We start from the raw sequence: 25,632 nt of genomic DNA, 5'->3' as shown, positions 1-25,632 counted from the left end.
GGAAGGGGCTCCTCCCGGATCTCCGTGATCCCTGAGGCGATGGCGCACATCCATGTCAACTTAATTATCAAGGGTTGTCCTAGCCACGGGGAAACCGCTTTTTGATAGGACGACTGATTAGAGGTTTCTTATTTCCTTTGTTTGGCGTCTTGTTTCTGGAACTCTGGTCTTGGTTCAACGCGGCTGGAATACTGCATAAGCCGGCCATTTCGGGCCATAGGCCGATCCACTGTCAAGATGGAACGGCTTGTATGCCTCTCCCCAGATGGTTTATAGTCTGATCGTTTCCCCACAAAAGCTTCTCCACACCTCCTTCATTGCAAGCGTCTCTGCCAAAACAATGGCGAAATCCAAGGAACCACATGTCAGTACGACCGCGGAGCATGCCGTAAGTACTAACCTCCAAACTTTGTTTCGCCCTCACCTTCTGACACGATGATAGTCCAACAAGAATGTTGTGTCAGAAATCGCCATTGTCGCAGGTTCGGAGGCAATTGCAGAAGCCAGATTGAAAGAGCCCGTAAAGCTCTTCACCAGCTCGGCCATCCTGCTTTACATTTGCGGGTTTGTTGGCTTCCTTTGCTCCACCTGCAACGGATTCGATGGCTCCATGTTCGGTGCTCTTCTCACCAATAAGCAATTCAAGGAATACTATAATGTCCAAAGTACCGGTGCTTGGGCTGGTATCGTGACATCAATGTATCAGATAGGGGGTGTTGTCGTGCTTCCTTTCATCGGCCCGGCTTGTGATACCTGGGGCCGCAGGGTCGGTATGGTTATCGGAGGCACTCTTGGTTGCATCGGTGTAATTATCCAAGCGACTTCCCCCGCTTCGAGCCCTGTAGGGCAATGTAAGTCGTTCCGATCGACAATGGCGAGTGCAAATCTCACTAACTTTCCGATAAGTCATGGGCGGTCGTTTTCTGCTTGGATTTGCCGTCCCGATAATGTCGACTGCCGGACCCGTGTACGTCATCGAGACTGCGCATCCGTCTCATCGCGGTGTCATAACTGGTCTTTACAATACGTTCTGGTTTGTTGGATCGATTCTTGCAGCCGGCGTTACGCGTGGATCTGCGAATCTTGCAGGCAATCAGTCCTGGAAAATTCCTGTGTGGATGCAGATGCTCTTTCCAGGCCTTCTCGTTGTACTACCCTGGTTCTTACCCGTAAGCTGCACTGACTAAGGCGCTGAGATGCACGCATACTGACTTTGTCAAAGGAATCGCCTCGCTGGCTTTACACTCGTGGCAAACAGACAGAGGCCAAGAAAATTCTTTCAAAGTATCATGGCTGTGGCAATGAGGATAGTATATGGGTCTCCATGCAAGTCCATGAGTATAACATCTATCTAAACATGGATGGAGGTGATAAGCGCTGGTGGGATTATAGGTCTCTCTTCATGAGCCGCCCAGCCCGCTACCGTCTTGCTTGCAACTGCGTAGTGTCCATCGCTGCTCAATGGGCCGGAAATGGAGCCGTGGATTATTTTATTGCGGGAGTGCTTGAATCGGCTGGTGTTACATCAGAGATCAAGCAAATGAACATCAACCTGGGCAAGAGCTGCATGCAACTTACCTTTGTAAGTTTTCTAATATCAAACATGGTATTCAGTCTAACAAAATACAATAGGCTGTCATTGGTGCTACGTTCGTTGACAAGCTCGGCCGCCGACCCATGTTGATAGGCACATTCAGTATCATCAGCTTTGTCTGGGTTGCTGCTATTGGGGCAGTCTCGTATCAGAACAGTCACCACAGTATCCCTGCTGGCAACGCCTTTGTCGCACTAGTATTTCTCTTCAACGCCGTCTTCGCCTTTGGTATTACGCCGCTCCAAGCCCTCTACCCAGTCGAGGTGCTCTCTTTTGAGATACGAGCCAAAGGCATGGCATTCTCGCAGGTTGCGCTCCAAGCGGCTATGTTGATCAACCAATTCGCGTATCCTGTCGCTCTGAGAAATATCGGCTGGAAGCTGTATATTGTCTTTGCCTGCTGGTGCCCCGTTCAGGCATTCGTTGTCTGGCTCTTCATTCCAGAGACCAAGAACCGTACTCTTGAAGAAATCGATGACATCTTTAATGCACCGAATCCAAGAAACGCATCGCTTATGAAGAAGAAGGTTGCTGTTAATGGACAAGGAAATGTTCTTGAGCTTGAGAAGATCTAAATACGAGGATGCTGCCAGTCTGGCTATTTCTTGTGAAGTCTCAGACGATCTTATGAAGTCTCGGACGAAAGTCGATACATCGGTGACCGATCAATTTGGAAGGGTGTTAAATATAGTTTGCACATTACCATCACAAGATAGTATGATAATGAAGGCACGGATTAAAGTCTGAATTGAAAGCAAATCACTAGAAGATTCCAAGACTGTTTTAACATCCAAACATTCATAATACCGTATTCCATAATGCCTTTTCTGAGTACTTCAGGAACTGAAACAGGAACACATACATTTACGTCTCAAGCATTAGATCCACAAATACACCAACAGCAACGCCAAGTTCCTACAGCTTCCTTTTCCATGCTCACTGATACCAGAACAAAACGCCTATCCAACTTCCCGGATGTACGACAGCTGACTGTAAACAATAGTCCTCTACACTAAAGCTGACTGGGCCTATACATCTCCTCGGCAGTTTCGCCTGCCTCTCGCATAGCATGCTGCTTCTCATCCCCCAACGCATCCCGTGCCCATCGCAAAGCAGCTTTCGCCTTCTCCAGACGACTCTCCATCTCCAGCACTTTCTTTTCCGCATTCAATATCTCAGGCACCGAGTTCTCTTCCCTCAGCTTACTTAACTCAGTGTGCGACATACCGCCTGCACCGCTCGGCAACAGTCCATTCGAGTGTCTGATAAGCTCTTCCGGTGTGGCGAAGTTGTAGAGCGCTCTGATGAACGTAGATGGTGGATGGACGATGTGAGATGTGTAGCAGCCGCGTGCAGTATGAGGGTGATGATGGTACCTCTTGCAGTGCTCTTCGCGCGAGCAGTTAATGAGATGATCCTCTGACGCATAAGTAAAGACTTGCTTTACTTTGTTGGATACCCTGGTAATCCACGTCGCATCCGTGTTGCTACCAAGTCCACGCATCAGATTCGCAATGAACCTCAGCGTCTGCACGTCCTTCGATACCTCCGCTAGATGCGTGACGATGCCTTCTCCGAAGTCCTCTGCGCTGAGCTTGGTCGGGTACATAGCTACTGTAGACGCGCGCGATCGACTAGAGACACGAGTATCGCTCACCGCACCATCGATCTGACTGAGTCGCTTTTGCTCAACGAACAGAAAGTGAAGTCGATCAATAACCATATCGACAACCCACCCCACCTCGAGTATCTCTGCGAAAAACAGCAGATCAAGCAGTCTCACAACCGTCCACTCGATCTTCTCAGCCTTCACAACGCCAAACCGGTCGTACACATCCGATGTGGCCGCTTGTGCTTTCCACAGGTAGTGCTCGGGCAGCTGCGTTGCGCGTACGGGAGCGAGGAGTTGGATGAATGCGTTGACCGTGCGTGCGGTGAACTTCTCGGGAACGTCGATGATCGTGTAGTTTGCGCTGCGGTGTAGGCTTCGGGCGTAGAAAGGTGAGTTGGCAATCATGATCTTGATATCGACGCATTGCGGGTTGTCTTTGACCAGGCGCTCCTCGTTGGAGTTCAGGAAATGGAAGCGCACGAACGAAGTTGTGCGGTTTCGGATGTGGAATTTTGCGCGGGTGGTGGGTGTGATGTAGGTTTTTGAGATGGATTCCGGGTCGTAGAATCCGGGCATCGAGCGTGAGGAGGGTAGAGGGAAGGGAACTGGGGTCGGAGGGGGAGGGCTGGGAGGTTGGGGGGTAGGCTGAGTAGGATCAGAAAGCAACGCTTCTTCACCTACCATTTGTGTGTCCATATCCACATCCTCGTCAGATTCTCCTTCTGCATCAATGTCGGGGACTGGGTACGTGAGTACGTGGACATAGTCTTCGTTTTCGCCCATGAAGATCTTGCGGGCGATGCCGCAGCGTTTGCTTAGTGTCTTCCATGACAATGGCTTCATTTGCTCGCGGAACTTCTGGTTGTACTCGGCAGTCACTTCATCCCAGTCTTTCGGGCCTGTGGCACCGGGGACAAGGTTATCACGACAATGGATGATGAAGAGGTCTTGTTCTGACACAGACTGAGGGCGTGAGAGCCATGGACGCGTATGGAGCAATTGAGAGATGGTCGGCTCGGAGGTGACAGAAGAGGGCTGTTGACGTGGTGCTTTGGTTGCAATAACGCGTTCACCTTTGGCGTTGCTTGGAGACGACATGGCGACTGCTTTTATGTTAGTTTGCTCAATGTTGTCAGCACCAATCTCAGAGTCTTCTGATAGAGATCTAAAGGCGGCTTTATGTTTTGACGCCACCGTACGGCAACAAGCTTGTGACTTATTATCTAGTATTCAAGGATGTGACTTCGAACTGTTGACGGTTGACCTGAGGGGGTTCGGTTGAGACTTGGGGCAATGGCTGTGGTAGATGAGTTCTCACAGTGGGGTGATGGTTTTTATCTAAGTGCAAAATCCAAGTGAGTGCGTGAAATATTGGGATGATATGTAAGCCAAATCCACAGTGACTGTGAAGTAATGAAATTGAAAAGAAAATAGCTAGCTTTATTGTGAATAGTAGTCAAAGTTGCGTTTGATCTGTTTGCCTCAGCCCAAGTGGGAAGGGAAGTGAAAGTGATAACTGTCATGTAAACAAGCGGTCAGATTTGCACCAAACGCAAGCCTGGGGTGATCGATTGACTCATGAATCGAGTGAAGAAGAGGTACATCTTGATACTTCTGGCGGTAAAACTAGCGTTTGATTATTTGATCATCTCATACCAAAAATTCGTATCAACTATATCACAGGACTCGCTTATCGTCGGAATCACCGCCTGAAGATGTATGTAATTAGTACGCCAAAGCACATGTAGGGACAATAACTAGTGCATCAAAAATAAATAATTATTCGCATCGTCAAATCATCTTGCAGCTATTCCGAGATATCTCCATCAACAAGGTAAATATCTAACCGCTTCGGATAAGCCACCTCGACTGGAACAAGACATACACACTTCAAAGTTGAGGAAATCATCTATAATTCATGCTATGCAGCGCTCCTATAAGCGCATCAGTGGTATCTAAAAACAGGCTAGGGTATCTAGAGTAAGACGAACGCGATAATTCGGCTGGAACGCATCTACAACATGCCGAAAACCGTAGCGCATACAGCGAGAGCGGCCATCATTCCAACGCTGACACGGAGTCCACTTCCAGCATCCTCCTCTGCACCTTCTCCCTTCTGCCCCTCCTTGAATCCGTCTCCCATATAAAGCGCTCCCAGCTCCGTAAGACCGCCATCATCATTGAACAATGCTACCCCGTCGCCGGTCCATTCATTCGCGTCATCGGGCCTGAACGCGCCGAACCATGCATATCTCTCGACATTCTCCTCACCATCAAGGTAGGGTAGCGTCTGGTTCATCATATCCACGGTGTTATCTGCGTCTTGCTGGGGCAGCGCCATCTCCGTGATCCAGAGCTTCAACGGGACGCTTCGCGATGTGTTGGTGTTGTAGAACTCATCTAGGGTGCCTAGCCAGCCCGCAAGGCCATCAAAAGCACCGTACCAATGCACAGCTACAAAGTCGGCTGGGCAACCGTTTTCAGAGTCAATATCATAGCAAGACTCGTTAAATCGACGTAACCAGTCAAGACCGTTTGGACTACCAGTTGTGCTAGGGTGGCTGATCAACCATTTTCGGCCTCCGCTGTCGCCGTTGCGAAAGGGAACAACGTAATCGATATAAGCTTTCGCAGCATCTTCGGGGCTTATGCTGCTTCCGCCACTGCCTTCTGAGCCGTCCGGTTCATTGAAGGATAGCAGATGTTTGCTACTCTCTGGCAAGCCTCGTATTACACGCTCAGTTTGTTGGTCTTTGGTGGCGTCGATACCATGAATCATAGGCACGAACTCAAGTCGGTCGGCTGGGATAAGATCGCTGTTTGGGTAGGGTGACCAGTTGTAGTACCATGATAGTTGCGAGGTTTCGGAGGTGAGAAGTCGATTATCAGACTTGTGCGTGTCGCCAATGAATGCAAAGCCACGTTTTGACTGTTGTGCAAGCGTCGTTGTGGCGAGTATCGAAAGGACGGTGGTGGTGAGTCTCATTTGTTGTTTGTGTTGTCTGGATGGGTGTAGGCGAGGCATGTTGGTACTTGTGGAATCGCAAATTGGATATCCACAAAAGCTTTGCTAATGTTTCAAAGAAGAGAGATATCTGGGGAAAGACGATTGACAACGGATCCCAGAGTATACCTTAGCTCTTATCTTTACATACATGTTGCGGTAAGGTACATGCCCATGCAAGGCTCGTGCTGGGCTTGCGTCATTGATCACGGGAAAGTTGGTCAGCCCGGTTGGAGCAAGGCGACGCAAGATATGACGAACGGCAAGCGACGTAAGATCAGCGGCTACGTCCCTCGATGGAGCAATTCGGACCAAATGGGGCCGTAAAACAGCCATTGAGCGGTTGGAATACACCGATGTTTATCCTCAACTTGCCAAAAGCCATGTGGCACGCTAGTCCTAAAGGAGGATAGTGTATGTCCATCCAGCTGTCTGGAAGTTAACACAAAGAGGTATAGACCGAAGCTCCCATAGAAAGGTAGCTTCCAATTTACTTAAAAGGCTATGCTGACTATGGTGTTTCGTGCATTCATTACAAGTATCATAGCATTATACGCCAGCCTCCATGTGGTGTGATGTGTGGACATGGCGGTCGCAGAATCTCGGATTGGAGGGTGTCACAACGGAGAAGCACAAAGGTGGCGACGGAATTGGCATAGGCGCATACGGTATCGATGTTTGTGTGAACCAGGCCTTGGCCCTATTTATTTCATGGACCAGACACCGTAGAAATCGAAGTGCCATATCATGCATACATGATGAGTGTGAAAGACCCTAAAGATTCATCGCTCATTTGACTCCAAACCGTGCCCATGCCTTGACCGTTTTCTTCGCCGCAACATCACCACTCTTATTTACTCTATTCCTCAGAGGCGGTGATGGCCTTGCGGACAGCACGGCCACGCTGCCTGGAGTTCAAGCGGCGCTCGAGAGTCTGGGGACCCTTCTGGACGACCTCGGCACCTTCGGTAAGGATAAGCTCGATGTGGGAGGGGTTGGACATGTATGGGTTGATCTGTTCATGTTAGGAAAGTTTGCGCGATTTGTCTCGGTATACGTACACGACCGTGAGCACGGTAAGTGCGCCTTCGCTGCTTGGGAGCCTGGTTGACCTGGATGTGCTTGATGATCAGGTTGCTGGTGTCGAGGCCCTTGGTGTCGGCGTTGGCCTCAGCGTTCTTGAGGAGACCGATGAGGATCTCAGCGGACTTGACGGGCCAGCGGGCCTTGGAAACACCGAAAGCCTTGCCTACTCAAGTCAGCGTGCGTTCCTGCCATCGCCAAATCAAACTCCATCCAATCTTCAAGTCCCATCTCTTGCATGTGTCCTCCCATCGCGCCAATGCGCCAATCAATTTCAGGGCCACTCACCCTGAGCAGTGCGTCCAGTGCTGCCAGCGTACCGCCTCATGGGAACGGCCTCCTTGTGCTCCAGGACATTTCCGAGGTAGGTAAGGGCGCGCTCGAGCTTCCAGCCGTTGACGGCCTGAGCGGTCTCGCGGGTGTTCTTGAAGGAAACGCGGAGGTAGCTGCCGCGGGCGCGGGCAGACTTTGCGCCGTCAATGGAGGTTGCTCCGTAGCGAACCTGCAAAAATTAATTTCATGTTCGAGTCGCAAAGGTCAATGATGCATCGTGGCGGTGGTAGACGTACCATTTTGTCGATTTGTGCTGTGGGTGTTAGTGGAGGTTGACGACGTGGTGTCTGGGAAATTCATGTCAATTTTCGATGTGGGCAGAGCGGCTCGGCAGCACTGCACGGGCCATGTCACGTGCTTGGCGCGCGGTTCTGCGCTAAGACTAATACTCGGATTTTTTTTGAGCTCGAACTTCAAGCTCCTGCAGTATCCATCGCTCTACCGCGACACCCAGTATCCACACCCACTTCAACGCGCAATATCGCTGCGCACCGAGTGGAATTACATATCAAGAGTTAGTACCATGTACATTGCCACTTCGGATCTCAAAATTAACGATGCGCGACAGCCTTTTCATCTCCATAAGCTTCAACGAAAACTCCGAACCTAGTAGCAATGGCCTTCACTCCCAGGTATGCCTCCCACTACTCGAACTTCATCGCGAGCTATAAAAGACTTGGGATATGGTCTTTTGAGCAGTACTGCGCCAACTTGAAACTTTTCACTTCGGCCTGTCGCTCAATCGATTCAAGTCTAAAATGCTTCTGAGAAAAAAAAACTTTACTAACATATCTTCAGAGGTGGTCGCGGCGGTGGTCGTGGCGGTGGTGACCGTGGCGGTCGCGGTGGCTTCACTCCCAGAGGCGGACGTGGCGGAGGCCGCGGTGGTGGTGATCGTGGTGGCCGTGGCGGAGGCCGTGGTGGTGGCCGTGGTGCTCCACGAGGCCGCGGTGGTCCTCGCGGCGGTGGTCGCGGAGGCGCGCGCGGCGGAGCCAAGGTTATTGTCGAGCCGTGAGTAGAGTCCTCGTCCAGAGTATACCTCTAGCTAACCTTAGATTTAGCCATCGCCATGCTGGTGTCTTCGTCGCTCGTGGCAAGGAAGATCTCCTCGTCACCAAGAACCTGACCCCCGGAGAGTCCGTCTACGGAGAGAAGCGCATTAGCGTTGGCGCCAGCGCCGCAAATGATGGCGAGACCGAGGCCAGCAGCACCGAATACCGTGTCTGGAACCCCTTCCGTTCCAAGTTGGCTGCTGGTATCTTGGGTGGTGTCGACAACATCTACATGGGCCCTGGCTCCAAGGTCCTCTACCTTGGTGCTGCTTCCGGCACATCAGTCTCCCACGTTGCCGATATCGTCGGTCCTGAAGGAACTGTCTTCGCCGTCGAATTTTCCCACCGCTCTGGCCGTGATCTGATCAACATGGCCACCCACCGCACCAACGTCATTCCCATTGTCGAGGACGCTAGGCACCCATCGAAATACAGGATGCTTTTGGGCATGGTCGACTGCATCTTTGCTGATGTTGCTCAGCCTGATCAAGCGCGTATTGTCGGACTCAACGCTGGCATGTTCTTGAAGGTTGGTGGCGGTATCGTCATCTCCATCAAAGCCAACTGTATCGACTCCACGGCCGCTCCAGAAGCCGTGTTCGCACAGGAAGTCGCCAAGCTACGAGAGATGGGCATCAAGCCCAAGGAGCAGCTTACCCTCGAGCCTTTCGAGCGTGACCACGCCATGGTTGTGGGTGTCTACCAGCGTTCGCAATAAATGGGGCTAGGTGCGATGGGCTGACGGCGCTTTTTCTTATTTGAACGATGCATGCAATGTGGTCATATACCTGTACTTTCATGGAACTTGGTGTTTCTCAGGCGTCATGTGGGGAATCTTTTGTTTTGATAAAAGATCTATGGATGCGATTTGGACTGTTCGATTGAACCAGCTTCTGAAAAAAAAAATGCGTCGTGATGTTTATCTTGGTGCATTGAGAACATGAGCTTGAGTTGCAGCTTTGGCCTTTGCATAGTTGCCGTCATGGTTCAGCAGCGTTGAAAAATGTATTGTCTTCAATTAGCTTTGATATTGGATTTTTTTCTCGAACAAAATATATACTTGTTATCTCCGATAAGTCCCAGTGATCCCCACCACTTGGTTAGTGTGTGTTTGCCTCACACTATTGGACAGCAGTAGGAAGGGCCGATTATGCCGCTCACAGTAGGAAACACTGCGACTACATTTTGACTGCCTTCTAGCAAATATATTGTATCGTAGTCGCAACCTTTCAGATTCGTGTACATCATTGTTTTCTGATCTGTGTAGCAGATGAATATCTTGATGACCAAAAAGAATAACAGACATCGAGATTGTCAGTTGTTTGGCTCTGTACCACGTTGATTGTCGGAAGTAGGTAGTAGAGTCTACAATTTATGTTAAAAAAATACATGACTAAGAAAAAGGGGATATGGTGAGGAGAGTCATCTCATTTCAATTTTGTCTAGTGGTAACATGTATGCGACAAGAAAACGACAAGATTTCCGTATCCTGGGTAGTCCGATGGGTTTGTGAAAATAGGTGATATTGGAATGCAGGAAAAGTAGCGGAACGCTAATGGACGTTCTTGCCTCCGCATCGAGGTACAGTGATGATAAACAATATGTTGAGAAGTGACGTCAGATCAACGTACTGGTAGAAACAGTAGAAACATTAAAACTGCGGTTGTTGATGCAGACAAGGTCTCTACCTAAACACAACACCATCTCCATACTTCAAAATGGCGTCTCCCCAAGCACCGGTAGCACCCTTGTACAAGAACATTATCATTTCTGGTGGGGCTCGAGGCATTGGCCGAGCATTGACCAGGATGATGCTTGAGGCTGGTCACCACGCCTACGTCTTCGACATTGACGAAGAAGAACTCGACCATACGTGCAAAGTTCACCTCCAGCAGTACTACGCGGACGGTAGACTAGGATATGCCATCTGCGATCTTCGGAACGTGAATGAGATCCGAGCCAAAGTCAAGGAGGCTGCCAGCTTCTTTAACGATCGAATCGATGTTCTCATCAACAATGGTGGAATTGCTAGTCCCCAGTGGAAGGACGGCAAGACAATGGAAGACCCCTCAACAATTGATGAGTGGCAGGCGTACATCGACACGAATCTCACTGCTCCATTTGCCATGAGTCAAGCATGTGTTCCTTACATGAAGGCACGAGCCTCGGATGTTGAAGAGGGGGCACACATGCAGAATGCAAACAACTCCAGCCCTGCAGGACCCTGTATCATACACATTGGCTCATTCCGCGCACACCAGTCGGACCCCAACCAGGAGGGATATGCATCAAGCAAGTCTGGTCTGATTGGACTGATGCACTCAATGGCAATCAGTCTGGGGCATCTAGGTATCAGGGTTAATCTCATTGCGCCCGGTCGCATCAAGGTGGCACATGAGAGCAAGGAGGGCGACGAGAAGGGGACAGATTGGGCCAGTCAAATCAGCGAAAAGGATATTTCAGACCACCCAACGAACAGAGCTGGTAGACCGAAGGATATCGCTGATGCCGTGCTGTATCTGATTGAGGCAGGCTTCGTGACTGGCCAGGACATCACGGTAGACGGAGGAGCGCTCAGGAAGAAGGCATGAGGATTGAGAAGGAAGGCATAACTAGAGTGTGGGCGAAGGATATGGAAAATCAGTTAGTTCCAAATTACAATGAAAGACGATACCCAGATCACGAATATATTGTGGCATGGCGGGGGGTAGTGACGACAGGGATCGGATCGCGGAACAGGACCGCTTGATCTTGCTCGCACGGACCCATGGCCAAAAAAGTGACGCGGGCGAGGTTCTGCAATGACTTTGCGCACGCATTTTTGTACCAGCTTCCAACACCTTCAAATTGGCTTCCAGACTAAGCGCCACCGGTCGTGTTACGGTCGCCACGATCCATGTCCGCTTCTTGAAGTCATACAGTCGACCCCGGGCGGAGTTTCGATTCCAGCCTCTCCTCCTACCGCCCGCTAAGCCACTCGAACCCGTCGATGCAAAAAGCAGACCACTTGCGGATAGTAGCAGCCTAAGGAAGAATTCAAAAGACATGTCCTGCAGCGTTGAAGTCATTACTACGCCGACGGCCGACAGCCCAGGTACTGCGCTCGTGCTGCGCACGGCAAGCAAGCACTATGTCTTTGGCAGCATGGCAGAGGGTACACAGCGTGCAATGGTGCAACAGGGAACGCGCTTGTTGAAGGCACAGGATTTCTTCCTCACTGGCAGGGCCGAATGGAAGAATATGGGCGGGCTCATTGGCATGATGCTCACACTGGCCGACGCAAGCACAAGCTCCTACACCACCTCCATGGAAACCTTCCGACTGGCTCAGGAGCGAGGCAAGAAGGCTGAAATACCGCCGAAGCCACATTTTGATGTATACGGTCCCCCCAACTTGAAGCACACACTGGGTACATGCCGGAGGTTCATCTTTCGGAAAGGCATACCCATTGCTGCCACCGAATACACAAACCATTCACCGGCTAAGGATGAGAATGGTGTCATACTTCCCACATGGCAAGACTCCAACATCAATGTTTGGGCCATGTCGGTCTCTCCAGCTGGCTCCCAACCAGATGCACAAACAGAAGCCGAAATAGAGGAACGGCGACGACACTTTGATACGTGTCTGAACACCTTCGAGGACTTCCAGGCCCCAGAAAACGAAACTCCAGAAGCTCGCGAAGTCAGATACGATAAGATACGGACTGCGACCATCAAGTTCATGTTTGATTCCAATTGGAGCTTTGACACCCTTGTCGAGCAACACATCTCAGAGGTGAAAATGCCAGCCGCTATGTTTGTTCGCAACCCGGAAACTCACAGCTATGAACCTTACAACGGGCCGAAGCCAGGAGGGTCAGAACCTCTCCCCGATATCACCGTATGGACACGGACACCTTGGCCTGGCGCCCAGATTCTGGCTCTCCCGCCGACTAAACCTGCTTCGGAGTGCGTCTCGTACATTGTGCGATCGCACCCTACCCGTGGCCAGTTTGATGTTGCGCGTGCGAAAAAGCTGGGTATCACCCCAGGGCCAAAATTTGGCCAGCTTTCCAAAGGCATATCAGTCCAGAATGCTAGTGGAGAGTGGGTCACACCGGAGCAAGTCATGGGTGCGGATAGGCCTGGTCAAGGAATCGCTATTCTTGATGTTCCCTCAGTCGATTATGTTGAAAGTGTTGTTCAACGAGAGGAGCTCAACTCGCCAGAAGTCATGAAGGGTATCGGAGCTATCGTCTGGATGCTTGGCCCGGGCGTGGCAGGCCACCCAACTCTAACAGAGTTCATGAAGAAATTGAGTGACGTGGAACATGTCATATCCTCTATAGATACTGCTCCTAATCGTATGACTAATGACTCGGTTGCCATTCAAGCTACGCGTCTTGGACAAGTAGATCCTGCCAGATACTCCACGCCCGTGTTTGACAGTACTAGCGTCCCTCAGAAGAGTATCTACAGAGCCGGCCAGTCGGCGTCATCTGAGCTGCCAGAGGGTGTTATTGCTGCTGACCGAGGGTTGACTTTTGCACTTATGCCAAGATTTATCATGAAGAAAGAGTCGATCTCGAGGCCTTTTGACGTCGAGGCGGCAAGACGAGACACGGCGATCGAGGTACTCAAGTTGGCCCAGGAAGCTCAGGTAGTAGTGGAACACAATCGCGAGGACATGAACAAGTGGAGAAAACTCCTGGCGCGTCCAGATACAGAAGTCATTACGCTCGGTACGGGCTCGGCCTTACCATCAAAGTACCGCAATGTTTCTGCGACTTTGGTTCGGGTTCCCGGCATTGGCAACTACTTGTTTGACTGCGGCGAGAACACGCTCGGACAGCTTGCGAGAGTTTTTCCCCACGAGGAGCTCATCGATGTTCTCAAGAATCTGAGGGCGATCTGGATCAGCCACTTGCACGCTGATCATCATCTGGGGACAGCTGCAGTGATCCGGGCCTGGTACCAAGTAGTGCACAACAGTGTGCCAAACCTGCAGCCACTCGGCAATACTGTGGGTGGCATTGACATCAGTGCGTATGGTTTATCTGTCATTTCACATAATGGCATGCTCCAGTGGCTGCATGAGTATTCCGCGATTGAAGATTTCGGATACAGTCGCATCTTGCCGTTGCAAATCACTGCCAATGAACAAGGCAGCTCTTCCCGACTCTCGATCATGAACACGTTCGGAAAGGAGAGACCAGAAAATCCAGAAGTGCACAGATCAGTGTATGAGAAGTTCTTTGGTTTCGAGGATATTCAGACTGCGCTCGTAGCGCATTGCCATGGCTCCATGGCCGTCTCAATCACCTTTCCTCGCTCACCCTCAGACCCCAAAGGTGTCAAGCCGCTCAAAGTCAGCTACTCAGGCGACTGCAGACCAAGCTGGCACTTTTCAAAAATCGGCACAGACACCACTGTGCTCATCCACGAAGCAACATTTGACGACGCGCTCTTGGGCGATGCCAAAGCAAAGAAGCATTCGACCACCTCCGAAGCCTTGGGCATCGGCGCAAAAATGAACGCCAAAGCAGTCGTCCTCACCCACTTCAGCCAGCGCTACCAAAAAATCCCCGTCCTACAAACAGTCACAGACGGCGAGCAAGAAGATCCCCTCCTCGACCCGTCAAAAACCGCCGAAGACCCCACAGACAACGACGACGAAGTCGATCCTACCCTCGACAACGCAGACAATATGGACATCCATCCCACCAGCGCCCCACCCCCGCGCGACGCCGCCAAACCCATCCCCACCCTCCAGCGCCAGTCCTCATCACTCGCCAAAATGGAGCAAGTAGTCAAGATCCGCAACAAAGACCTCAAAGTCGCCATTGCGTTCGACTACATGCGCGTGCGCATCGGCGATATCTGCGAGTTGGAGCATTTCACTGATGCGCTGAATACGCTGTTGCTTAAAGAGGCGGAGGCGGACGGTGAGATTGCGGATGGGGAGGCGAGTGAGGGGAAGGGTAGTGCGAAGAGGGCGAGTGAGAGTGATGGCGAAGGGGGGAAGAGGAATAAGAAGAAGGCTAAGACGAAGCAGGTGCAGAAGGGGAAGAAAGAGAAGAGTGTGAGGAATAATTAGGGAGATAATGAAACAAGAGTCTCTTGTGGTGATGGAGAATAGAATTTTGTGATGTAATAATCGAATGTAGACTCTTCTCTCTCTCGTCTAATTGAGATTTATACCTCTAGTATCTCATGTTTTCTTGCCTTTCTAACACTCATCGTGCCATCTCCCCTCATCTTCTCCGTTTCTCTCAAGCAAAGACAAACCTCGTTGTCTTGTACCCCTCTAATAAGGGCGCTGCGAGATCCCCCCTTCTTATACCTCTCCCCACCCTTTCCCAACCCAGCAAAAAGCCACGCAATCCCCCTTCCCTTCAACCCACTGCATCTTCGATCCCACTCCAAAATCACACACGTCAACACTCTTCTCTTCCTCGTAACATCGTACCATGCCAAGTGTGTCACCGCCACGCTGAACCCGCAGAAAAAAACGGGGATGGAGGGGGGGAAGGCGAATACAATAAGGTTGTTGATTGTAACGTTAACGGGGCCAAGGGGTAGGGGGGGTTGATCCTCTTTTTGGCATTTGGGACAGGCGGAGCAATAGTTAGGCCGACGGATATGGGATATCCGGTGGGCTGTGATGAGGCTTGGCGGATAGAGTAGTGGTAGGAGTGGCGGGCGGGTGTGGGGCTGATTTTACATGCGTATGCAAGGTTAACCTTACGTAAGTAGGCCTATGTTTTTAAATAGGGTTTGGCTAATTTGGCAGGTTTGGGGGAGAAACGGGTGTTCCCGGGAGCATCCATGGTATAATCATGGTTGGAGCTTCGGATCTCAAACAAGTTTTTTGTTGTTTGTATGTATAAAAGAAAGGAAAACAGGGTATCAGTCATACACTCTAGTGTACGCAACTCGACTCAAAGTTCGCTCAAGGGCCGCGCAGAAAGCGTCCTCAAATCTACCGTCATACGGAAGCTCTTGAGAAACTCTCTCATTGCACTGGGTAGCTTGGGTTTCTCCCATGCCTTCATCACCGCAGTGATGTAGGCCTCGTCGGCATCACGGTGGCGGTTCATGTAGAAGAGCGTGTTGCCGAGGGGAAACCACATGGCGCTTAGTCCTGTGACGCCAAATTTTTCTTGCATGAAGTAGTCGACTGAGCGGGTGATCATGCGGGCAAAGGGGCGGGGGTGCGGGCGGTCCGGATGAGAGAGGGAGTAGTCGTCTGCAGGGTCGATGCCTGAGGCGATGTCGAGGGAGGAGTAGACGAAGAGGCAGATGAGCCAGTAGCGGACGGTGAGGCAGGCGATGTCGATGTTCGGGAAAGAGATTGTGGTGTATAGATCTACAAAGGCAGGGGTATATATGGAGTCTAGGTCTGCTGATTTCCAGCTTTCGAGCTGGAAATGCATGGTCCAGCATTTAGACAGTGTGTGGAGTCTGAGTTTCTCTTTTTCAACAGTATCTAGGGAGGTGAATTGGAGTTTATCGACCGACCAGAGGAGTTCTGGTATGCCGCACATTATGTCCATGAGGGCATCTTCGTACGATTTTGTTCTTCCTTTCCAAGGTAGCGTTTTCCAGTCCGGTGCATCGAAGATGGTCGGCTTCCGGGCTCGTATTGCGGGTCCCAGCAGTCGGTATCTGGCAGTGGTAAAGAACATGTGGGCTGCATCATCGGCAGCAAACGCCTCGGGTCCACGACTGATGATCATAGCTAGTTCACCTTCCGCATGGCTGAGCCAGCTCTTAGCTTGGTTAGACGAGTCAGGCTCAGCACCATATAGCATGTCAAAAAGGCCCATGATGCGAGGCACAATGAGCAGTGATTTGCTGTTTGCTCTAGCAGGATTCCGCAACGCCATTGCCGTTTCCTTGAGCGCCTTTCCGTATAGTGTCCTGCCGTGCCGGGTAAGACTTTCATTCCCTGTGGTAATCCCCAGTTGTGTCATGCCGACGGCCAGGGTAGCCATCTGCAGTGCCTCATCACGTGTACTGAGCAAAGGTAGCAAATTAAACAGTTCCCTTGCGTCGACATTGGTGTTACGTATTATCCCTGCAGGGCTGTACATTTCCAGAAACGCAGCAACAGTCCTCTCGCTGTAGGCCGCTTTGGCAAGGCTCTGGGGAAGTATCAAATTCACAGGAGTGGGGTGTACGTCGCATCGTTGTACAGCCAAGGTGGACTTTGAATGATGCACCACTTGGTAGTCGTGCAGATCTGGCTGGGTTGGCGATGTCTTGACGGTCGCACATTTGTCTGTTTTGAGCGCGGCAGCCCGACTTAGCGTGCCTTGCTGGTAGATGAAGATGCGATCAGAGTCGTAACCTCCACATTTTATCCCACGTCCCTTACACTGGCCGCATTCGGGTTGGACTAGGTCGCACTAGAGGAATAAACATCAGCCGCAGGGTCCTGGCTACTACTCTGTGGGGAGAAGTGGGCTTTCGACTTACACCTTTTTTCCTCTTCCTGCAGTCAACACATCCCTTGGAGCGCCCTGGAACCCCGACCATGGCGGTCTAAGTGTGGAGAATGAAGAGGCGGGTGTACGCCGACTACCTACTTAGTCAACAAACAGGTTAACGCGCAAGGCCAGCGCAGAATGTTCCCTTTGCAGAATCGGATGGCATGCTTCCTTTAATCGCCAGCAAGGGTACATTGGTTGAATTAGGTTGACAGCAAAGCAGCTCACCCATTGGTGTGGACATGTCTATGACGATGCTGAGAATCCGCGAGGCCCGAATAAGGTACCTTAGTCATAATACGCCCCGCTTTATCAGCTTTCCCGCCCAATCACATACATTCACTCTTATCCTCTTCTGGTCCAATATGCGCAACCAATCAGAGTCTTCGAACTGGAACGCCAAGACCTCCGCCCCACCGTTGTAAAGACCCTTTACCCTGCATTCCGCCGGTGGGTCGTGTGAATATATACTCCGACGATCGCTGTAAAACACCTCTGATCGGGCGCCAGTGCTGTCGCAGAATCAACTCTTTGCGGTCGTACTGAGCCCACCGCTTCTAAGGCAGTGCACAAAGCATTATACTGCGTACATGCTGCGGACACTAGACCCTTGTCACCTTTTTCTTGAGTGTTACGTGCACAATCGTCTCGAAAAGGGGGTATCATGACGTTGATCTCGAAACAGTTGTGTAGGATATAATATGGAGTGGGCCATCGGACGAGAAGGGGAAATTAGAAGTTTAGATATCAAGCAGCTCTCCTGCTACTACAACAAGCACCTTCCTCCTCCTCCTCCTCATCATCATTACCTCTTTTCTTCCCTCTGTTGTTTGTGCAAATATATACAACATGGTCGCTAAACCACCTTCCTCGAGCACTTTTGCTCGCAAAGTCGCGAATCCACTTGGTTTCACAAAGACGTACAACTTCTGGTTGTACTTTGTATTCGGGGGTGCGCTCCTTGGTTGTAAGTAACTCATTCACCTCTTCCACCATCGTCTAATTTGACTTGGTTTTTTTTCCAAAAATTCTAACACGTATGCCACAGTCTCACTAGCACGCCTGCAGTACCTTGCCTTCTCGAGCAAGTTTTGTCCCGCCGACGGGCCGAGTTCGACGGGAAATAGCGCCGCGCCAGGAGAATGCTACTACTACCTCAACTTCAATAGGTTCAAAGTGGGGATTCTGTTGCATCTTGGCGGCGTCCTGCCTGCGGGCATAATTGCCGTGATGCAATTCACGCCGTTTATCCGACACCGCTGGCTCATTCTCCACCGAATTGGCGGATACGCTTCACTGCTGCTGTACCTGATCAGTCTCGTTGGAGCCCTGATGATTATCCGCCATGCATTTGGCGGCGGTCTCGATGTCCAGAGCTCTCTTGGTACGCTGGGTATCACCACCCTGGGCTGCTTCATTATCAGCTACATCAATGTCAAGAAGCTGCAGATTGAGCAGCATCGCGCTTGGATGCTACGAGGCTGGTTCTATGCTGGCTGTATCATCACGACCCGCATCATTATGATTATCTCGGCGCAGATTATCAAGAACAGCGGGTACTACACTGTGTGGCCTTGCGCGAAGATTGCGGCTACCATCGAAGACGATATCGATCTTATTACTTCGTATCCCGCATGCTCTGCCTTTGCCGACGGCTCAAACCCAGACGCTGTATCTGCCGTAGCCGCAACTATTGGATCCGGAGACAGGGCAAACACTGGTGCCGCGCTGAATATTGCATTCGGTATGGCTGTCTGGATGGCGTTTGCACTACACGCTATCGGTGTCGAGATCTATCTACACCTTACACCGCGTGAGGCCCAGCGCCTGCGCCAAGTCAGTTACCAGAAGCAGCTCGAAGCCGGTATGCGCAACCCTGGTTCCGCAGGCCTCACATCAGACCGCCTGGGTGATGCGGAAAGGTGGTCACCCGATGCATCAAGAAAAGATAGTACGAGTCCATTGACACCCGGGACTCCAGAGCCTAATCGTCGGGTAGAGCGCAAATGAGGAGAGAAAATCAGACTGAATGGGGCGGATTTGTGAAATGACACCAAAGGTATAGAATGCTTGGAACGATTCCTTTTTCGTTATGTTGCAATATCATTAATCGCCGTTTTTAGAAACTTAGAGATTGAATTTAGCCAGTCTAGCTTTGCATCCAGAACATTTCATGATTGTTCATTGGTACGATCTGTGCATTTGATATGACAGTTGCAGCATCGAATAACAGCCTTCTAAACCCGTATCTTCATATTCACGCGGGGAAAATTGACTAAGTATTGAACAACATTTTTGAAAACTAGCACTTAGAGAGAAAAACTATGAAAGCAAGGATTCGACATGGGCCTCACTATTAACAACCAATCCAACAGTCACAATCTCGAGAATGGTCATATGTAGGAGGATAGATAGTATCATTCGTATATATGTACAGGGTCCACCCTTTATACAGTCCCTTAGCCTAAAAACCCCCGTGAAGCATTACGTGCCCGCTCGGCCGTAAATACCTCTAGTCGCACGCCACAAAGTATGACTTGCATGCGTCGTACATCACCGTCTACATCGGGAGCAAGAGGCTCGACGCGGATCCGCCAATGTGCACGTTTGAGTGTCCATTCCACCTCTAAATCCTGCTCGTCAGCTCGGAGATATGAAGATTCGGAGTCTGATCTATCGCCGGCCCACAGCCATGTACCGTGGGAGTCTGCCCGCCGGATACCAAGACGGCCAGTATTGTCATCCACGCCAAGCTCTGCGGGAGCACCGTCGATCTCCAGGGCACAGTCAGTCTCGAGGCGAACGCGAACGCGGCGATCGCTCACACCAGAATTGGCCGGACTAACTGGTTGCGCCGCAACACCCCCGCCAGACTGCAGATGCATGAGCCCCAGAGGTTGCGTGGCTGGCAGGCCCATTTTTGAAGCTACAACAGAGAACAAGGATGTAACACGTGCAAGTGTCGAGTTATGGAACGTGGCTCGAAAGTCGACTTCGAATGGACCCGTCCGTGAAGCCTTGGGGGCGGACCATGGCAAAAACAACGATGTCGATTCCGTTGAGGAAATCTCAAGAACCAAGATATTACTATTTGCATGGTCATCCGTATATGGACGCGCGTATGACACGTAGCCTGCTCGCGTGACAGCACTGCTGCTTGCATTTGAAGGTGCTGGACTGTCGACTTTGCCAATAGGCTGTGGGGATGCACTGATTGACTGACCACCATGGACCGATCCAGAATCTGAGTCGCCCAATGCTGTTTTATCAGGGATGAAGGAAACACCCGACGGACGAATGTCTTCGAGCCGCACCAGAATTTCGGACTGCTGGCGCCGTACATTGAACGAGATTTCACAGGGTATCAGCTTTTGCTCAAGCCCTTTGAGATGGAAATAACGTGCGTCTCTGAGGAGTTTGGATCGGTGTTCACTGTTTCGAATCTCGACATTGTATCCTTGTAGTATCTGTATCAGCTCGTTAAAAGTCTCCCCGTTCCTGTTCGGCACTGAGGGTGGCTTGATGGATGGCGGGCGGAGCAGCGCATCACGATCCAGCCCCGGAAATGCTTCTGCGGGCGTCAGGAAGAAATGTGCGAATCCTAGTGAGAAGAAGTTGGGACTGTCGCCTGGAGCAGAGAAGAGATCACGCGGTATCTGAAAAGGAGTCCCTCCTATGTGGACAAATATGTCAGTACCGAACAACTGTTTAGTAAGTCGAGGTACTACTACAGTCAGCTCTCAGCCTTTCTGCTCTTCGTAAATGAGCTCACATGAGTAAAACTGAGCATCAGCATACAACTTGACAAAATGCTCGCCGTCTTTCGGAGTGATGTGATAGCCCTGCAAATGCAGCGCAATGTCACGGAACGTTTCTGGGTCACGGTCGATATACAAGGTCCTCACGTCACCAGCGCGACCTCCGTTATCGTGTAGTTGCTGGCCGAAAAAATGGGAAAAGTATGAAGGTGCTCTAGTAGTCTTAGCTCACCGGCCTTTGATCCATATTTCGCTTTTGGCATATGCTTACCATCCGACGAGAGCGAGGCTCCAGACAATCTGAATAGCTCCGAGCCAATCTGTATGGGAAATACCTTGCCTGCGGGCAACATGTCTATTCCGGCGGGCGCATCTTGCATCTTTCTCGGAGTTGAAACGTCAATGACTCTGCCTTGCGGTCCTGTGCCCTTGCTCTGCTCCTTGCGCCGCTCAACTTGTGTGTTTTCTCGCGGCGCCGGTTGCGATGCAGTTTCGTTGGGCACGGAAGGGGCTGTGCTACGCGTCGTCGTTGTCGCCGCTGCCGCATGTGTGTCTACTGATACCTGTATAACGGGCGACGTGGCCGACGCATCTGACGACTGACGCGACTTATTTATGCGCTTCGAGGGGTTCTCTGCAGCTGTACCGCCAGTTTGCGATACAGCTGAAGATGGCTCAGAATCGAGCTTGCGCTTCATGCCTGTCTGCACTACTGGTCTCTGTTGTTGCTGTTGCTGTTGCTGTTGTTGTTGTTGTTGTTGTTGTTGCTGCTGCTGCGATCGAGGAGGCGGGGGCGGCGGAGACAATGGGATCTGGGGTTGCGTAGCATTTGGTGGTGGTGGAGACGACGCGCTTGGGGGTTGCTGGAAAGGCGGATATGCAGAGTCACCATTGGTGACGGGGAGCGGGATGCTGAAGTCGTTGGTAGAGTTTGCTTGACCCTGGAACTCCTGAACCAACTCGCCCTGGGGCTCATACTGGTTGGTAAAGTCGGTGAAGTCGAGCGAGTTTGTCCAGTCCCATGCTGCAGGCGCCTGGGAACCAAAGTTGAAGCCCGCAAACTGGCCCTGCGCTACCTGCTGTTGCTGCGCAACATAGTCGCGATAGGCTGTCGAGGCGTCATAGACTGGGGCTTGGCTTACAGTCTCGGCTGTGCTTGTGTCCTGATTCGCGTTGTAGCTGTTGTACGACTGTTGTGGATACGGCTGCGATGCTCCACCTGCTTGGTCAGAAGTTTGAAATACAAAGTCCCGAGAGGTTGCGCGCGACCGGTCAGACATTGGCTGACCACACCCAGGCAATCGCCTCGTACGTAATGTCGGGCGACAGGTAGCCTAGGTGCTGGAGCCAACTTGAAGTGCTGGAAAGCCGGGGGTCTTGAGTTGCTGAGGAAGAGCTTAGTAAGGTCTTGGTGATGAGCAGCTCGCGGAGACAGTACTGGATTCGGACTGGCGTTGGAACGGGCGTTGATTTCGACGACGGCCGGCCGAGGGATTCGAGCGAACGCTGGAGGGAGGGCAATACGATCCACGAGCAACGAGCAACGTCGCGGATATATAACAATGCTGTTGCGCGCCAGCAAGGCGTCTCAGCCATCTGCGCGTAATCATTACCTTGCTCTTCGGCCTGCCCGCCAGCCGCTCGCGCGAGTCAATGTCTCCGCACACCACTGACCTTTGCCCGGGCGGCTCAAATTCGCCCCCAATCTCTATCTTCACCATGCAGTGATGTGAGGCTAAAGCTGACTGGTCTCTATATCGCAGGTGATACGGACGGTTGGCGGAAGGGGTTGCACGTGCTGACGTGAGATTCTGCTGTGTTACCGACAAGTGTGATCTCACCTTCACATCGCGTGCTTAACGACAAAGCTGCAGCTTGAAATCGCAAATCATGACCATGGATGTACTATTTGTAGTGGATGCAGTCACCCCACGGCCTAAATCATTATATGTACGGCAGGTGACTATAGAAGAAACCATGCATCCGCAGATCAAACAGTAGCCGAGACCCTGTTCTCATCTCATCCCGCCTTTCTTCCCATACGGCTTCAACTCTATCAAAACTTGGCATCGCTAAACGGCACATATTTCTCCTGGCTCGCATCTTCGACCTTCTTGGCTGCTCTTTTGTACGAATCCGTTTGCTGTAACCTCCTCATGTACTTGTACAGAGTGGGGTAGTTTGTGTCACTCAAAGGCACGCGCTGGCAGGCTCCCTCAAGCGCAAAGTGGATCATGATATCCGCTGCGGTAAGGCTGGAGCCGCAGAAAAATTCTCCCTTCGAGGGAGACTTAATGAGGTAATCTTCCAAGAAGTCGAAGTGTGTCTTCAACTCTGGATCTACAAAGGAGCCGTCGACTTTAGCGGCGACGCCACCAGTGATGGGCTTGAGGAAGAAGGGAACGGGAGCGTGCTTGATACCTACATGGTGTCAGCAAAATAACGCGGGAGAGATGTGTGTTCGACGGAGACTTACTGCCGCTGATAATAGCAGCGATAAGGACTGTGAACAGACTGCCTTCGGTGAAGTCCATGAGAAACTACGTGGTGGTCAGTTATCATGCTATTACAAGTCACGTGAAAGAATTGCAGAAGAAGATGCAGAGGCACCCGGATACACCAACCCCTCCAAACCTCTCTTCCATAACAAGGTAACAAGAAAAATTCGACAGCAAGTAACGCACCTTGTACCTCATCCACTCTTCCGTCTCTGCGCCAAGCACGCCCTCCTGGCCCTCGGGGTACCTCGCAGGAACCAACTGCTTTCCAAAATGGTCGCAAATGTACTCCATAATGGTCTCACTCTCGGCAATGACGATATCCTTCTCAGAATTTGCCGGTCTAATGGTAACCACTGGAGACTTTCCCAAGGGGTGGACGGCCTTCAGATCAGGACCTGCGCGCTTGTTGGCATCGCGCTTGTAGACCTTGATGTTGTATTCGAGATTCAGCTCCTCGAGCAACCACACGATGCGCTGGCCGCGCGACTTGTTCAGCCTGTAGTACAGTTAGACAGAAATTCTTTAGATCACATGATGTGTCGTGTTTGGCGATGCGCAAGGGAATTGCGCCGGGACATGTTCTCCACGCACCAATGAACTGTGATGGTTGCGCCTTGTTGGCTCGACATTGCTGCAATTACGCTTCGTGAAGAGGATGTAAATTCGTTTTGATTAGTGTTCTGGAGCAAGGCAGATTGGGACTTTGAGCGGAGTGGACTTTTATAAAGGTCGGTCGCATGTTATCACCGAGGCTTGTCCACAAGCTCGTTGTGGTTTCGTCACAAGCTTCGGCGCTCAGCCCACCAAGGGTAGACTGCCCGCCCGAGAAGCGTCGTCTGAATCGGATCTTGTATGTTCCGACGAGGCGATAGAAATTACAGTTCTATACAAGACTGCCCGTCTAAGAGCGTCTTATGTGCACAGAAATATAGGATGGGCAAGATGCGGAGCTGTGACGACAGAGTCACTCAGAGTATGCAGCACACGTTCATCGTCATAGCTATAGTAACGATCTTCCAAATATGCCATGCGCAAAACAGTAGATTACACACTATGTTATGTTCTCTAGTTACTGTGTAATCCTCCAATTGCGATTATCAGCGTGGAACCGCATCAATCCTCTCGCAGGTACAATCCAAAAACGCCAAGACATCACGGCCCTCGCCGCACCCGCCGACCTCATCGCAAGCGCACCTCTACAAACCAACAACCTCACCCACCGCGCACCTCTCCACACCGCGCAAACTCCACAATCATGCAGCCTACACTCCGCCGGATGGCCGGCCATAATCACGGCAGTACGCATCTACCCCCAAAACCACGTATACGAGACGCAATGGACTAACAACCACACCCAGTGATCCACGCGGATCCCGCCATCATCAAATGGGCCAGTACGTTCCGCCCCCTTGGACCCCTCCAACCCTATCACGCACTCCTACCTACATTTACCGAAGCCTCGGGAAACACAATGCCAGCTTAGCCACCGTCAATGGCGCAGGCCTATCACAGTTACTAACACAGCAACCTAGCCATGACCACGAACCGTCACAAGTACTTCCGCTGGACACGACGAACAGCCTGGATCACATTCGCATACGTTGCCTTGGTACCGGGCTTGCTGGGCGCTGCGGGATACTGGGCTGAGGTGAGTTCGAGGATGCATGCAATGGCATGGGATGTGGAAATAGGAAGGAAGCTGATGATTTTGAATAGGGAAGGTGGGAGATGCGTGGTAAGCGAAGGGGTGATACTATCTCTGAATTTTGAGTAAGGGAGAGATTGGGGGGGGAGAGCAAAGGAAGGAGAGAGGGAGGAATGATGATGCGTTGCCACTAGAGCGGTGGGGTGTGTATATTCAATACGAAAGAAGTACTCTCGGAAGTTTTTGAGGGGTTTATACGGGTTGTGTTGTCTTTGTGGCCAAGATTTGTGTTTGTACTAACCTGCCACTGTAGACGATGCTTTTAGCAGGAGGATAGTGGTAGCAGCGATACTGCAATGCTAAGAATGAATAGTCAATGATAGGCTGATGGGTTCCCCGGCCTCTCATATCACCACCTTCGCCGGAAACTCCTACACTGTTACATTAATTCCAAGGAACTGCTCAGTGCACAATCTTTGCAAAATGTGCAAGCCATTTATAAAAACGAGTGTAGGTTTGTCTATCGCTATCGCTAGCAGAATTCTAAATAACAAAAAAAAATCCAAAAACAACAGTC

General features: G+C 51.1%; 11 protein-coding genes across 11 annotated transcripts; 5 read left to right on the top strand and 6 right to left on the bottom strand.

The window, feature by feature from the left end:
• Nucleotides 1-340: 340 nt before the first annotated feature.
• On the top strand, nt 341-2,169 carry COCVIDRAFT_107809 (hypothetical protein; the record flags this gene model as incomplete). The annotated part of the gene is made up of 5 exons (XM_014697905.1): nt 341-388; nt 443-851; nt 907-1,169; nt 1,223-1,582; nt 1,633-2,169. The coding sequence occupies 5 exons, from the start codon at nt 341-343 to the stop codon at nt 2,167-2,169; spliced, it is 1,617 nt and encodes a 538-aa protein (XP_014553391.1).
• A 437-nt stretch (nt 2,170-2,606) lies between these two features.
• On the bottom strand, nt 2,607-4,304 carry COCVIDRAFT_107870 (hypothetical protein; the record flags this gene model as incomplete). The annotated part of the gene is made up of 2 exons (XM_014697904.1): nt 2,607-3,811; nt 3,884-4,304. 2 exons carry the CDS (start codon nt 4,302-4,304, stop codon nt 2,607-2,609), a joined length of 1,626 nt encoding a protein of 541 aa, XP_014553390.1.
• Nucleotides 4,305-5,122: 818 nt separating this feature from the next.
• COCVIDRAFT_29426 (glycoside hydrolase family 128 protein) lies at nt 5,123-6,231 on the bottom strand (the record flags this gene model as incomplete). Its single annotated transcript, XM_014697903.1, has 2 exons — nt 5,123-5,140; nt 5,251-6,231. 2 exons carry the CDS (start codon nt 6,229-6,231, stop codon nt 5,123-5,125), a joined length of 999 nt encoding a protein of 332 aa, XP_014553389.1.
• An 838-nt stretch (nt 6,232-7,069) lies between these two features.
• COCVIDRAFT_40611 (hypothetical protein) lies at nt 7,070-7,865 on the bottom strand (the record flags this gene model as incomplete). Its single annotated transcript, XM_014697902.1, has 4 exons — nt 7,070-7,225; nt 7,272-7,459; nt 7,582-7,795; nt 7,863-7,865. 4 exons carry the CDS (start codon nt 7,863-7,865, stop codon nt 7,070-7,072), a joined length of 561 nt encoding a protein of 186 aa, XP_014553388.1.
• A 376-nt stretch (nt 7,866-8,241) lies between these two features.
• Nucleotides 8,242-9,396, top strand: COCVIDRAFT_29424 (hypothetical protein; the record flags this gene model as incomplete). Its single annotated transcript, XM_014697901.1, has 3 exons — nt 8,242-8,258; nt 8,425-8,637; nt 8,688-9,396. 3 exons carry the CDS (start codon nt 8,242-8,244, stop codon nt 9,394-9,396), a joined length of 939 nt encoding a protein of 312 aa, XP_014553387.1.
• Nucleotides 9,397-10,396: 1,000 nt separating this feature from the next.
• On the top strand, nt 10,397-14,756 carry COCVIDRAFT_40609 (hypothetical protein; the record flags this gene model as incomplete). Its single annotated transcript, XM_014697900.1, has 2 exons — nt 10,397-11,236; nt 11,712-14,756. 2 exons carry the CDS (start codon nt 10,397-10,399, stop codon nt 14,754-14,756), a joined length of 3,885 nt encoding a protein of 1,294 aa, XP_014553386.1.
• An 844-nt stretch (nt 14,757-15,600) lies between these two features.
• On the bottom strand, nt 15,601-17,200 carry COCVIDRAFT_107853 (hypothetical protein; the record flags this gene model as incomplete). The annotated part of the gene is made up of 2 exons (XM_014697899.1): nt 15,601-17,070; nt 17,141-17,200. 2 exons carry the CDS (start codon nt 17,198-17,200, stop codon nt 15,601-15,603), a joined length of 1,530 nt encoding a protein of 509 aa, XP_014553385.1.
• An 800-nt stretch (nt 17,201-18,000) lies between these two features.
• COCVIDRAFT_18742 (hypothetical protein) lies at nt 18,001-19,161 on the top strand (the record flags this gene model as incomplete). Its single annotated transcript, XM_014697870.1, has 2 exons — nt 18,001-18,118; nt 18,200-19,161. 2 exons carry the CDS (start codon nt 18,001-18,003, stop codon nt 19,159-19,161), a joined length of 1,080 nt encoding a protein of 359 aa, XP_014553356.1.
• Nucleotides 19,162-19,610: 449 nt separating this feature from the next.
• Nucleotides 19,611-22,189, bottom strand: COCVIDRAFT_40606 (hypothetical protein; the record flags this gene model as incomplete). The annotated part of the gene is made up of 3 exons (XM_014697898.1): nt 19,611-20,875; nt 20,924-21,121; nt 21,181-22,189. The coding sequence occupies 3 exons, from the start codon at nt 22,187-22,189 to the stop codon at nt 19,611-19,613; spliced, it is 2,472 nt and encodes an 823-aa protein (XP_014553384.1).
• Nucleotides 22,190-22,965: 776 nt separating this feature from the next.
• COCVIDRAFT_29418 (hypothetical protein) lies at nt 22,966-24,039 on the bottom strand (the record flags this gene model as incomplete). The annotated part of the gene is made up of 4 exons (XM_014697897.1): nt 22,966-23,330; nt 23,386-23,449; nt 23,594-23,906; nt 24,002-24,039. The coding sequence occupies 4 exons, from the start codon at nt 24,037-24,039 to the stop codon at nt 22,966-22,968; spliced, it is 780 nt and encodes a 259-aa protein (XP_014553383.1).
• Nucleotides 24,040-24,665: 626 nt separating this feature from the next.
• On the top strand, nt 24,666-25,180 carry COCVIDRAFT_107795 (hypothetical protein; the record flags this gene model as incomplete). Its single annotated transcript, XM_014697896.1, has 4 exons — nt 24,666-24,708; nt 24,769-24,804; nt 24,943-25,058; nt 25,127-25,180. 4 exons carry the CDS (start codon nt 24,666-24,668, stop codon nt 25,178-25,180), a joined length of 249 nt encoding a protein of 82 aa, XP_014553382.1.
• Between the last annotated feature and the right edge of the window lie 452 nt (nt 25,181-25,632).

This window comes from Bipolaris victoriae (assembly GCF_000527765.1).
Source record: "Bipolaris victoriae FI3 unplaced genomic scaffold scaffold_88, whole genome shotgun sequence".
In the NCBI taxonomy this organism is placed as follows: domain Eukaryota; kingdom Fungi; phylum Ascomycota; class Dothideomycetes; order Pleosporales; family Pleosporaceae; genus Bipolaris; species Bipolaris victoriae.
Note: the sequence above shows the minus strand (reverse complement) of the source record. Positions and strands in the feature narration are given on the sequence as shown.